The 13,674-nt window shown below is 38.5% G+C and overlaps 1 protein-coding gene across 1 annotated transcript; it reads left to right on the top strand.

Annotated features, from left to right (window-relative positions):
• Positions 1-9,522: 9,522 nt before the first annotated feature.
• On the top strand, positions 9,523-11,180 carry LOC309720737 (uncharacterized protein; the record flags this gene model as incomplete). Its single annotated transcript, XM_082557873.1, has 3 exons — positions 9,523-9,608; positions 9,753-10,035; positions 10,163-11,180. The coding sequence occupies 3 exons, from the start codon at positions 9,523-9,525 to the stop codon at positions 10,832-10,834; spliced, it is 1,041 nt and encodes a 346-aa protein (XP_082413999.1). The 3' UTR covers positions 10,835-11,180.
• Positions 11,181-13,674: the final 2,494 nt, after the last annotated feature.

Genomic DNA, 13,674 nt, shown 5'->3' with positions numbered 1-13,674 from the left:
TCTGTGAGTGAAGCTAAATATTACCTTTAACAATTAGGACTGCCTATTTTTCACTCTTTTATATGCCCTCTGCGTGGATAGCTGATTCTTTCTGTACTCCTTCCTTGCTGAAGAAGTGTAAGTTATTATTACTTCTTTAGTTATGTTTACCATTAGCTGACAAAGATGAGGAATTTTTTAGAGCCTTTCATTGAGTAAAAGCAGTAAAACACAGCAGTAAAATTAAACTACCTCACTACACATCAACTGTATCTGTTTTTCAAATTGTACATAGTCCATCAGTATGATATGGATTCATATTACTGCTGCAGACATTACAAGGTTGTACTTTATATTCTGTTTAATGCCCAGCATCACATTCTCTGAAGTCATATGTTTGTAGTGGCAATCTCGTGACAGCTGCGTATCTCAGAATAAACAGCTGTTAATGAGTTTAGGAAAAAGGGTCTACACTTTGATTTAAAAAATAGAAATTAAAAAGAATTTTTCAAATACATTAAAAACAAAAAAATCAAAGTTGAATTAAAATACTGGAGCACTGTGTGCCATGGTTAATATGGTTAGTATCTACTGGGGATTAAAATATTGATAAAAAAAAAGGTGAAATGTTTGTGAAATTGCTTCCTGAACTTGGTACAGTCATTCATTCAAGTGGTTTTTCATACATGCTAATCTGAAACTACTGGCTGATTTAACATCCCCTCTTCATCATCAAGGCTTTCCGTGCTAACTTGTCGAAGGAGTTATTAAAAGTGCTGCAGAAGCTCGTTACTAAAAAAAATCTGTTAAGAACATGAATGACAAAGAGCTTGTTTAATTGCTAATACTAGGTCAGTTAATACTGCGCCACAAATGTGCAGATGGTAACTGATCTCAGAGTAGCAAAAGCAGACCCAGTTGCAGATTGTCAAGCATGCTATTCTCCCATTAATCTCCCATCAAAAACCAGAGAATTATCTACAATGCACATGTGCAAACAACCAGAAAAGTTGTTGGCCTCTCAGCACATGACCCATGGAACTGACCTACAAGACCTACAATCCTACAACCTACACAAGTAACTTATTGGACTGTTTAAGATGGATGAGATAGGTCACTTTGGCTTAAATAGTCTATTTTTAGATTTTACTGGACAAGCAGTGCTTTCCTTGCTTGCACTAATGGAATGCTGCTACAATCTGCATATGTTAACTCCTCATCATAAATTTATTGATGCATGTCAGACACAGCTCCTGTGGACTAAGTTGTCAACTACGCTTATTAATGATTATACTGTCAGTGTGGGTATAACATGCTCTTGGTGTCAGTGGGACAGAGATAGTCAGTTCAGCTCCTATTCAGATTTCTTTTAGAGGCAGTCTTTTCCAAATCCTCTATTTGTGAGCCTTGATTAGAGCCTAAGTCATATGGGAATGTCATGCCCCACTTTGACTAATTTTGCATTGTAATTTTAAGTTTTTAATAATATGAGATGTTGACATATCGTTTCATGTTTACGAAAAACAAGGGCACTGTAGCACTACACACTCGTTCAAATCTGTACACTCACGGCAAGCTATAATTTAAAATCCTTCATGGAGGATTGTGCATGGGTAAAGTTAGAAAGAAACCTCACAGGGGTCACCAAGTCATTCAGGGTGAGAACTGGCTCTAGGGTTAAGTCACACTGGGTCAGAGATACTATACTAAAAGTCTCTGCAAAACAGAGATCATTAGTTAATTTCCAGCTTCATGTGTAGACATCTTCAGCCAGCAACTCCAGCTTGCACACTGGGAAAATGCAAATGTGTGCCTCTTAGCTTGTAAGGGCACTTGGAAGAAATATGAGATGGTCTGTTTGTGCTGTAGGTACATTTTAGCTGACGGGCCCAAATGGGCAAAAGCCAAAACCAATCAATAAATGTTCTTTTTCAGATTTCCTACAGTTTCCCTTATGAAAAACTTCACAGACTGGATTCATTTGCAGAGTACCACAAAGTTGAATGTGTGTGCCAGGATGGCTATCATAAATTTTAATTGCTATTGCTGCCAACTTTTAAGGGCCTGAAAGCACAACATCTACAGTAGATGATTATTGTGTAGGATAACAATGTTCCCACTAACTACCAATTCTAACCACATTGTCTCAAGCTGACAGGACAATACTTTGACCTCAAAAGCTTTGTCGGCAAGTTTTCACCCTGTTGGAATCTGATAAGGTACATTGGTTGGAATTTCAAGGAGTCTAATCTGTGTCTTTAAGAAATGACCATAGTTTTGACTTTGTATTAGAAATATAGCTTCAGTTCTTCTTTTTTCAGCTTCCCTGTTTCCTTTAATACTTGTGCATTACTCATTGCAATACTCACTGTTGGCAGAGATGTCTATCATGATTGCATTGTTATAAATTTGCCTATATGTAAATTTAAATTGGAGAGGGTATGTGAAAATTGTCCTTTTTTCTAAAAGAGAAGAAAACTTTTATTAGTCAGAGACTTGATGTCTAAAATAAACCTAAAATGGGGTCAAAGCAAGTCCAAGTTTCCCTGTAGATCTGTTCCTCTTTGTGACAAATAAAACTAGAGGATGTTCACGCAAATTGTACAGATGGATGCAGCAATGTGCAACTTCTGAAATGGAATATCCTTGTAATTGAAAACATAAGTTATAGCCTTTTTTGCCTTTTCTGAAGCCCGAGAAGCCGTTTCATGGGAGGAATCACACTGGCAAAGATGGGGACATGGCTTTCGAATGTTCTGACTGTTCCAATCTAACAGATTAATGAGTCACACAGACCTATGCCAACTCTGCCCCAAGGAAAGGAGGACACATGATGCTCTATATCAATAAAAAGGACCTTTTTCCCTCATTCCACAGATGAAGCGAGATGGCCTGTGAATGGCTGTTTGCAAAAGGGCAAATTTATATTGAAGGTTAGCTCGGAATCTTTAAGTAAAGCTTGTAGTGGTTTTCCATATGTCACTGACTCATTCACGATTTCCATTTGAGCAAGCAATTTAATGTGTAACGCAATAAATCTTTGCCAAAGCTCTTGAGACATTATTGAATTGGGGAAAAATGCAGCAACAACTAAATGTAATCAAACTAAAGAACCAAACATTATCTAGTTATACTGCTACTGTCAAATCTCATGATAACAGTAATAAGTAATTATGTTTCCAATTTTACCATTAATTAGTAATAGCAATGTTTCACTTACATTTCCACAGGCAAATACTGCAGGCCACAGTATCAACTTATTATATTCTTTATAACATAATTAGAATGATTTCAGATAACGCTCAACAGTAATGTTAGTTGGCATATAAAAATGAACTGTAAGTGTACAAGTGCAAGAAGTAATGAGGTAATGTGGAATCGACATTTTCAAAGATCTGCAATTAATGCAACACAATGGATATAAATAATGGTTACATACATAATCCCTATTTAAAGGTTGTTATATATTTCTAAATATATTATTCACCCAGTGGTGCTACTCTGTACACTCTGATTTAAAACATCTGGTATATCTAGTGGAATTTTGGATGAAATTAAATGGAGCCAAACTTACATGTAAAATTCAAAATAGTTAAAAAAACACCAACCTGTTTTGCCCCTACAGTTATGCTTTCAACATGAAGCTGAATCTTTTGCCTCTAAGCTTAAAGGCTGCACATTTTAATGACCTGAGTTTGAGTTGGGAGTTTGAAAGCTTCTTGTTAACTGTCACAGGCAGACATGTAGGGCATAAAAACATGAATATTTATATATATTGTATGACAACCATGTTTATGTCACTATTTCAAGCTCTCAAATCTCATATACTCTAAATGCCCAAATAACGCCCAAAACATCCAAACAAAGTGGGACGTTCATCCTGCAAACCTCCCATCTATGGCTCTTTAAGTCTAATAGATTAACTATTAACTCCCAGAAGACATAAATGAAACACGTTGCTAACTCATGGCTGAGTATTTTTGCTTTGAAACTTCAGTGTACCAATAAATACATGTCTAGACATTCCATGGGAAACTATTGTTGTGGGCAGGGGCTAACTTGTGGAAGCTGGCTATAGGTAAAAGTGTTCATTTCTATTAACACCACATTTTAAACATATTTTGTTTATGTGCAGTATTTTCATTTAATTGAGAGAGTCTCTACTGCTACCCTGAGCCAGCCATATATTTATAGTATCAATTAGGCCAGTAACCACAAGCTAGCGAGACAACACAATAGACCATATAGCAGCAAAAATCAGCTGAAGATTCACAGACAGTAACCCATGTGTTTATTCTGTGTCTCTATTTTACCAGGGATATACAAAGGATTCATCCATTTTTTCAGTTCTAATAGAATACCAACACATTTGCATTGGTTACCTGTGGGTAGGTTACTGATCTGATACAGGTGTTAAATTAATAACCTGAACTCCACACTCAGAAGAAGAAACTGGGCATTTCTTTTACTTGTAAAGCAATATCAGGCTTGACTTAAACATTGCCTTTTGAACTCTGTAAAATATAACAAATGCAAGCAATAGCATCAGTTTACTGATTCTGTAAAATAATAAGAAATCTAATGGAACCAAAATAAAAAAAAGTCAAAACACGTGTTGCGGCCCTAGCAGGGCCTCCTCCTGAAGGTGCCTGTGTGGGCGTGTCCCACCACCTGTTCTGCCTGAGGTGCCACCTTTCCCTGTTACACAGCTGACTCACATCAGTAATGAAAAGTATTTAAGCCCAGGGTAAGGTGAGCTCTGGGCCAGAGTGCCATTAGTGTGGTTACAGCTAGTGAGCTGTGCTTTTGGTGGTTTTCAGCTAGTGAGCTGCATGTCCGTGTTTGCAGCTAGTGAGCTGCTCTCTTTTTGACTTTTGTACTTTATTGACCAACGCCTGAGTTTTGTTTGTTTTCTTAAATGGTGATAGCGGCTTGTCTGTCTCTTTTAGTTGAGCTACTTTAATAAAACTATTTAATTTAACCCTTTTGCCTCCTTGACTCCTTTTTCTGACCCGGACACTTTTTTTTACTTCCCCCTCACCGCCTAGACCCCTCAGGGGAACGTAACACACGTACAACCCCAAATCCAAAAAAGTTGGGACTCTATATAAAATTCCAGTAAAAACAGATGGAAAATTGATATGTTTTCTTTGTCTAAACTGAAAAAAAATGTGCCATTAAAGTAAAAAAATAAGATCATTTTGAATTTGATGGTAGTCTAAAAAACTGGAACAGGGCTGCTTTGCTTTTGTTTTGTTTTTTTGTGTAGCATCTCTTCTTTTAAGAACAGTCGTTATATTCTGGGAACTGAGGAGACTAGCTGCTGGACTTTTGGGAGAGAAATGTCCTGATCTTGTTTGATATAGGATTCCAGCTGCTCATCAGTCTTGGATATATGTTTTCATATTTTTCTTTTCAAGACACACCAAAAGTTTTCAGTTCAGTACTCCTCTACTGCAAAGCCATGCTGCTGTAATAGATGTGATATGCTTAGCATTAGTAGGCTTAGCATTGCAAAGGACATCATCTGAATGGGAGCATATGTTACTTTAAAACCTGTATTTACCTTTTAGCACAGATAGTGTCTTTGCAGATTTTAACACCAGAGGTACTAAAGCATCCCCATACCACCAGAGATGCAGGATTTCAAACTGAGTATTGATAAGAAGTCAGATTGTCCCTCTCCTCTGTTTTTTGTTTTTAAATGTCCTTGTTTATCCAGGTAAAAATCTCACTGAGATTAAAAATCTCATTTCCAACAGAGACCTGGCAAGACAAATTTTGGCATGTCCCTGAGCACATGCAGTGATTTCCATGACAGGGATCATGCCTGTTTTTAATGAAGTCCAACCCAAGAATTCTATTTCTTTTGATCTCATTACGCACAATTTGTGGGCACAGTGTTTGTTGTTGTGTTTTTTGCACTGATGACCCTCTTCCAATCTTTACTTCTCTGTTTGTCTATAGGTCCTCTGTAGGGCCCCAAACATGTTAAACCACAACTCCGTTCATTAGTAAACTCTTTTATATTATTTTACATGAACCATTGTTATAGCTTGGACATTCAATGTGTATACTGGCAACTTCTAGCTCAAATAACTGTTTTCGAGCAGGATTTAAAAAAAAAAATATAAATCTTCAGGGACACCATTATACCTTAATCCAAATGTGCGGTAGGATTTCTCATGTGGCACTAAAAGTTGTCTCATTCTGTACCTCTTTGGAAAGCACTTTCGATAGAAACATCCTGATTGCTCTATTCAGCTGGTGGCAATTTTGCATCTCCTACTGAGAAAAGAGTTCAAACTCTGGTAACACTGAGCCATCAGTTTTTAATAATATTATGAGGCATTCTTTTAAGGACTGGAAACCACTCTTGATTCTGCAGGATCTGCCTACTATACAAGTGCTGGCTGGGATTTTATCAGTTTTTTTTTTTTTTTCATCTTAGAGAAAGAAAGGGAGAGAGAAATTTGCATGAGCAGAAATATTAAATACTTAAAAATCAAGAAATCATGGAGGAAAATAGACACATCTTTGCTCTATCTCGTTGCCTCAAAACCTGGATCGAGCGAGCCTTGAGAAAATCATCATTTATTGATGTCTGCTCTGCAAATATATATAAGTCCAGCAAAGATTTGCGTAATGCAAGCATTAAGAATGGGCTATGCCACCACATTAGCCTTACAACGTAAACACAATTCTTCACAGAAATTGTGGGACAAAATAGTTTGGTCTGTTTGGTTGTTTATTACAAGAATAATGAAATTCCATGGATGTCACATGACTGGATGTAATTTTTATGATTTTATCCTGACTTGAAAACAATAAATGGGCTCTGGAGTGCATTAATAGAAACTCTGAAACAACTGTCAGTGTCATCTTTTATCAACATGAACGGACTCATTTTGCCATGCGGGGAGAAAAGTAATTATGACTCTTAATTGAAACTGGCAGTGAATTATAGTGAGGGGAGGGGGTTGAAATGGTTTCCTATGCATGAAGTGGAGAAAATAACTGACTGTGTTATCAGACTTAAATCAGAGCTCCAACAAACCTATATTGAAGACACAGTGTGCATGCTGGCATTCCCACTGGAAAGCATTAAATCAAAGAGAAGGCTTTGGTGATGTGAACTCTCTTAATCTGTGCATTTACATCCCAATTTGAGCAGTAAGTTTTCAGGTAATGCAGGATCAAGATAAGATTTCAAAATCCAGTTGAAAGTGACAAATTTATCAAAATTACTGCATAAGAGTCAAACGAATAACAAACTTTTACAAACAACAAAATGAGGGGGGGGGGTTGTTTGTTTTTTTTATTAGTAATATTAACATACAAACAAAATACACCATATATTATGGCGATCGTAGTTCAAGAGTTGGGAGTTCGCCTTGTAATCGGAAGGTTGGCGGTTCGAGCCCCGGCTCAGACAGTCTCCGTCGTTGTGTCCTTGGGCAAGACACTTCACCTACCGCCTACTGGTGTTGGCCAGAAGGGCCGATGGCGCGATATGGCAGCCTCGCTTCTGTCAGTCTGCCCCAGGGCAGCTGTGGCTACAACTGTAGCTTGCCTCCACCAGTGTGTGAATGTGAGGGCGAATGGGTGGATGACTGGGTGTGTAAAGCACTTTGGGGGGACTAGTAAAAAGCGCTATACAAATACAGGCCATTTACCATTAAACATTCCTTACATATTAGCAACTTTCATACATAGGAAAAAGAAAATATAAAGATGGGGTCACATAATTTAACAGATTATTACAGTTTTTCTCGATTGCCTAAACACTATAACCAGGCCTCTAAACTAAAATTTCAAAACCGTAACGCTATTGTTCAAAAAGCTCACCCATTTCCCTGAACTATAAACACTATTCCCTGCTTTGACACATGACTCAAATTTGGTGAACTGTTACTGCAAAACTCTACACACAAATCCCTACATTTTACAGTGCTTACACCATGTAGTCATTTAGAAAGCACTAGCATGCAATAATGTTAACTTACAGTTTTTACCGAATGCCTAAACACTAACTGTGATTCCTGTAGCACAATTTCTAAAACTAGTCAGACGTATAGCAAAACCACTCACTGAGTGTGCAAAACTAAAAGCACAAAAACTGCTTTGCACTCAGTTTGCAATTTTGTAACACACACTTTGCAAGACTGTAGGCACAATTCACTGCACAACACTCAATTTCCAAATTTCCAACACACTCCTAGCAAAAGTATACACATGTATGGCTATCATTAACACTAATTTGCCAACTGTCTGGCACACTTTCACATGTGAAAACTTTCTTAGATAATTCGTTCACTTTGCAATCAGCCTAAGCACTATAATACAGGTAAGCTGTGTGTGCGGAGTACAATGGTGGGAGCAGAAAGAGTGAGAAGTAGAGGAGGCCGAGGAAGAGGACGTGGAGGTGAAGAAGTAGGATGAAGAGGACGACAAGGACAAGGAGGAGCAAGAGGAAGACGAGGAGGGGGCAGAGGAAGCATGTTCACTGCAGACCACGTAACCCATATAGTCATTATGGCGATTGCAAATAATCCTATACTTGGAAATAAACACTTGTGTTTGTTTTGATGTGTTTGACTAAACACCAGTACTTGAAGTTTGGATCCCTCCATGCTTATGGATCTATGACAGAAGTATGAGCTCAAACTGACATAGCCTACCTTGTGCACAGGGAAGGCAAACGCCAGATGTGTTTTGTATTCATACCATCGGTGTGCAGTTGGCGCATTGTGTGCTTAGTAGATGATGGCTTGTGTGTACTGTTTGATACGGAAACACCATTTTTACAAAGGTGTGAAGAGTTAATCTAGCTGTGTTTGCTTTTGCAAGAGAACTACAATGTTTGGATAATTGGGTGACAGGTTGTTTTATTTGTGTGTAGAGTTTTGCTAAATTAGCCAATAGTTACATAACATGTGCTTAAGCAATCAGAAAAAACTGTAAGTCAGCATAGCTTGAGCTCAATTAGCACACAATTATCCAGGTGGAAACACTAGGAGTCAAAATTTAGCACACACCAATCAGAACCTGCGATGGATAGATAAAAGGGCCAAAGTCAGCTCATTCAGGTTTGAAACAATGGATCCAAAGAGATGCAAAGGAAGAGGACGTGGTGGAGAAAGAGGATGTGTTGAAGGAGGAGGACGTGGTGGAGGAAGAGGACATGGTGAAAGAGGAGGACGTGGTGAAAGAGGAGGACGTGGTGGAAGAGGAGGAGGAGGTGGTCTAGGACAACAGGAAGGTGGTGGAGGAGGAGGAGGACGTGGTGAAGGAGGAGGACGTGGTGGAGGAAGAGGACATGGTGAAAGAGGAGGACGTAGTGGAAGAGGAGGAGGAGGTGGTCTAGGACAACAGGAAGGTGGTGGAGGAGGGAGAGGTGGAGGAGGAGGAGGACGTGGTGAAGGAGGTGGAGGTGGAGAACGACGGCGACAAGGAAGGGGAAGAGCAAAGGCAAGAAGACAGTCAGTCTCGGATGAAATTCGAGCCACTTTAGTTGACCATGTCCTTGTCCATGGGATGACTATGAGGGAGGCTGGGCAACGAGTACAACCGAATTTGAGTCGCTTCACTGTTGTCTCCATCATCAGAACCTTCAGGGAGGAAAACAGGTAGGTGTACTTGCAGTAAGACTGCTTTGTACAGTAACTTGTAAGTTACTGAACTTATGTGTCTTGAGTTTCAGTATGTTTCCATTATTTTCCTGTAAAAAGAATGTGTGACAGTTACAGTAATGAGTGCTTCTATTTTTGTAGGACACAGAGACGACCACCTGGTGGAGGCAGGTTAAGGCTTTTGTTGGAGGAGCAAGAGAGGGAACTTGTAAACATGGTAATTGCAAATAATGTAATCCGCCTGCAAGAGATTCAAAGGAGAGTGATTGAGGATGATCATCTTTTTCGAGGCATAAATGCCATCAGCCTCTCCACAATTGACCGCATCCTCCGAAAGAATCAATTCCGGATGAAACAGGCATACCGAGTCCCTTTCGAACGAAACTCTGACAGAGTGAAAAACCAACGTGTGGAATATGTTCAGGTATGAGTTTTGATACTGTATAAAGTATTGTGTACCATCACAGCATGGCAGTTTATGCTGCCATTTCAGCACTCTTGAACTGTGGTTCAGGGTACCGATTGACTCTACTGTGTTATGTGTTTTGCAGAGAATCTTTGAGATTGAAGGACGGCCTGTTCCCCATGAAATAATCTTTGTGGATGAGGCAGGTTTTAACCTGACCAAAAGAAGGAAAAGGGGGAGGAACATAATTGGCCATCGGGCTATTGTAAATGTCCCTGGTCAGCGTGGGGGGAATGTCACTATGTGCACAGCCATCAGCCAACGAGGGGTACTCCACCGCCATGCCGTACTAGGACCCTATAACACTATGCTTCTCCTTGCTTTTCTTGATGGTTTAAGACAACATATGTTCCAGCTGGACTACAGGGAACCAGCACAGCCAGAGCAGCCTCACTACGTTGTTGTGTGGGATAACGTCAGCTTCCATCGCGCTGCTCTGGTTCGTGACTGGTTTACCAATAACCCAAGGTTTTCTAATATCTTTCTGCCTGCATACTCTCCCTTTCTAAACCCGATAGAGGAGTTATTTTCGGCATGGCGGTGGAAAGTGTATGACCGAGAACCTTATGTCCGTGTTCACCTCCTTCAGGCCATGGAAGAGGCCTGCCTAGACATATCAGTAGATGCATGCCAGGGGTGGATCAGGCATGCAAGAGGATTTTACCCCCGCTGCCTGGCTGGGGCCAATATAGCCTGTGATGTGGATGAGATTCTCTGGCCTGACCCAGACCAAAGACAAGATGCTGAGGTGGGATAATGTTTCTGGTGTGTGTTGTACTGTATAGTACATGAATGACAATGTGCCACTGTACATACATTGGTTGTGTCTTTTGTGTTTATCATGTGACAAGGGTTTTGAAGGGGAGAACCATAAGCAACCTATTTGTTTTGGAACTATTGTTTTGAATTAATTGTACCAGTGTGCAAAACTCTGTTGTGGTGTGTGTGTTTTTGAGGGCTTGTGTTTGATGTCTGAGGGCAAAGTTTGGTTTTTCAGCAGGAGTGAATAGTTTTGGGTGTAGAGCTTCATTTTGACCTGGAAATAGGATGTTTGGGAAATTGAGTGAGATGTTATGGATTTGTGTTTACAGTTGTGAGGATATGAGGCGTAGTTTCAAGAAATGTGTTTTAGCAATCGAGAAAAACTGTAACTCACTAAATCAAAATCTTCCTCAAAGGAAACAAAAAAAACAGCCTTTTTCTTTTTAACCAACAGGTTTAAATCGTTTTTTCCAGTAAGCTAGTGTTGGTTTGGTCTTAAAAAAACGACATTTATGTATAAATTGCTTGCACAAGATTAATAACACATTAACACCATAATATGCTTTCTTTTCTTTCATACAAAATGAGTAAAATATCTAAATATCTGTTCGTGTGTGATTTACCCTGAGATCCCAGTAAGTAATAACAGAATTAATGGGCAAGATATTGAGAAGGTACCTCTTTGAAATCAAGCTTAGCTAGGAAGGGGAAAAAATCACCACATTTTAACACAACAAAACAAAAATATAAGATGAATGAAATAGAAGAAATTTAAATTAACCCTCTCAAGGCAGGCGTTGCAGATTTGCAACAAGTAAAAGCTAACAACCTGATTACCCCACATACATATTTTATGAGGTTTTTTTTACTCAGAAGTACCACTTCAGGTGTTCTTTTGTGCATTAGCAACAAAAACTTAATTTGAGCCTGAGAGGGTTAAAAAGAAAACAAAGATGAATATTATGAGCTTAAATGGTATATACAGGTAGTTTTAGAAGGAGCATCGTCTCTCTGGTTATCAGTTAGGACATGACATGATATCTGTGATTGACAGCTCTGATGTGTCCGCTGACAGACAACACAGCTTGAGGGTATGAAATAAAAGGAGTCTGCCTCTGTAAAAATTGCTGAAGATCACGCGATTCCACCGGGGACTAATCAGACTGAAAAGTCAACAAAAATGGCAGTCATAGTTAATAAGCAGAAAATCAAAGTTTTCAAAATGTCATGAACTTCGGACAAATCTGTAAAACTAGTTTTAGGGAAGTTATTTTCCACCATTTATTTAGGATGAATATGAAAGGCCTCCTTTTAGCAAATAATAGTGGTATTCCTCTAAAAAAAACTGAACCTAACTAATGTATGTCTACGAATCTATGACACAAATTATCTGTGACTGGTATTCAGGGTTTTTGTGGTATCAATTCTTTTTTTCATGGTTTTAGTGAGATATGTGGTGCAAATGGCCACTGCTTTGGTGTTTTGTGCAGCAGTTTGCATCAATCACTCTATATTAGTGCTGTCATCCCATTTCATGTGACCAGACTGATAGCAGCTTGCACCAAAACAAACAAGCATAGGCTCTCATAGTGAAGCAGTTTAAGGAACTTCAGATAGTCTGACTTCAACAACCTAGATATTTTTTTCAGGAAGTTATTGCAAACCCCACCCAAAATTAGAAGACTTAACATTTGTCACTATTTTAAGTCATATTATGTCATGACAATATTATGTATTTAAATGCTAAACATGATATAAAATAATTATTTTTTCAGTTATTTTGTCTGGACTGACTAACCCAGTGACAACTCACATGAGGTGACTTTAGCAGAATTAAATGAGATGAAAAAGTATTACCGTTATCTTCTGACTGACCTTACAAACGATTTGTTGTGTCAGTGAATTCTAAATCTGTTTTGAAGGTAATTCCACAGCTGCTCAGGAAAATACTTGTTTGGGAGGGGAGGAATTTTAGTAATCTTTTATAAAGCCTCATGAATCTATCGGGGGAAAAAAGTTCATTTTAAAACATTTTATCATTGAGATGAAAAAGGTCAGGGCTGTTGGCAGGATCGTATTACTCTGGAAATACGTGCTGCTGTGCTGAATCTGAAACTTGCATTAGTTTGCATGTCTGCATTAAGAATCTGGAGAAAGGTCTGAGCTACAGGATGAGAATCCTAATGAGAGCTGTCTAGCAATGTAAAATAAATACCTGTTTCTACTTACTGATTTCATATGGAAGATTTTCCTCAAGAGGAATATGCATGCTTCTTTAAAAAAACATAATAAACAAGGGCAGAAGTACACCACCAGCAAAATGTTGACAAAAAAACTAGAAGTTATGTAGTTGTCATGGCATCTTTTTGAAAAAGTAGTTGTGTCTTTGGCTCCGACCTTTATAGCTGTAATATTTATACTATCCTAAGTATGCTTTACCATAAAAATATGCTTTAAAGTAGTAGCAATGTATTCACAAATATATGATATGTTTGGCTGATGTATTTCTGAATACATAGAGTACTTAAAAAGTATCTGCTCATATCAGCCTTACTGTCACGGTTCTGGGTCATTTTGACCCAACATTTTGAGTTTCTTATGTTTTGATTTATTTTTGAATGATGGATCGTTTTTTGTTTCTCTGGTGCTTTGTTGATTATTACGATTAATCTATGTTTCAGTTATTCTGGTATATTTCTGTATTATGATTAATGTTCTGGTTGTATTTTGTCATTATTGCAGGTTTAGTTCAGAGTCTAGTCTGTCTCACTCTGTCTAGTCCGTGTCTTAGTTAAGTGTGTCTTGTTTCCTGTTTTACTTTGAAGGTTCATGTTC

Source organism: Aulonocara stuartgranti (assembly GCF_965226115.1).
Source record: "Aulonocara stuartgranti genome assembly, chromosome: 13".
In the NCBI taxonomy this organism is placed as follows: Eukaryota; Metazoa; Chordata; class Actinopteri; order Cichliformes; family Cichlidae; genus Aulonocara; species Aulonocara stuartgranti.
The sequence above is the reverse complement of the archived record's forward strand: the minus strand, read 5'-3'. Positions and strand labels throughout refer to the sequence as shown.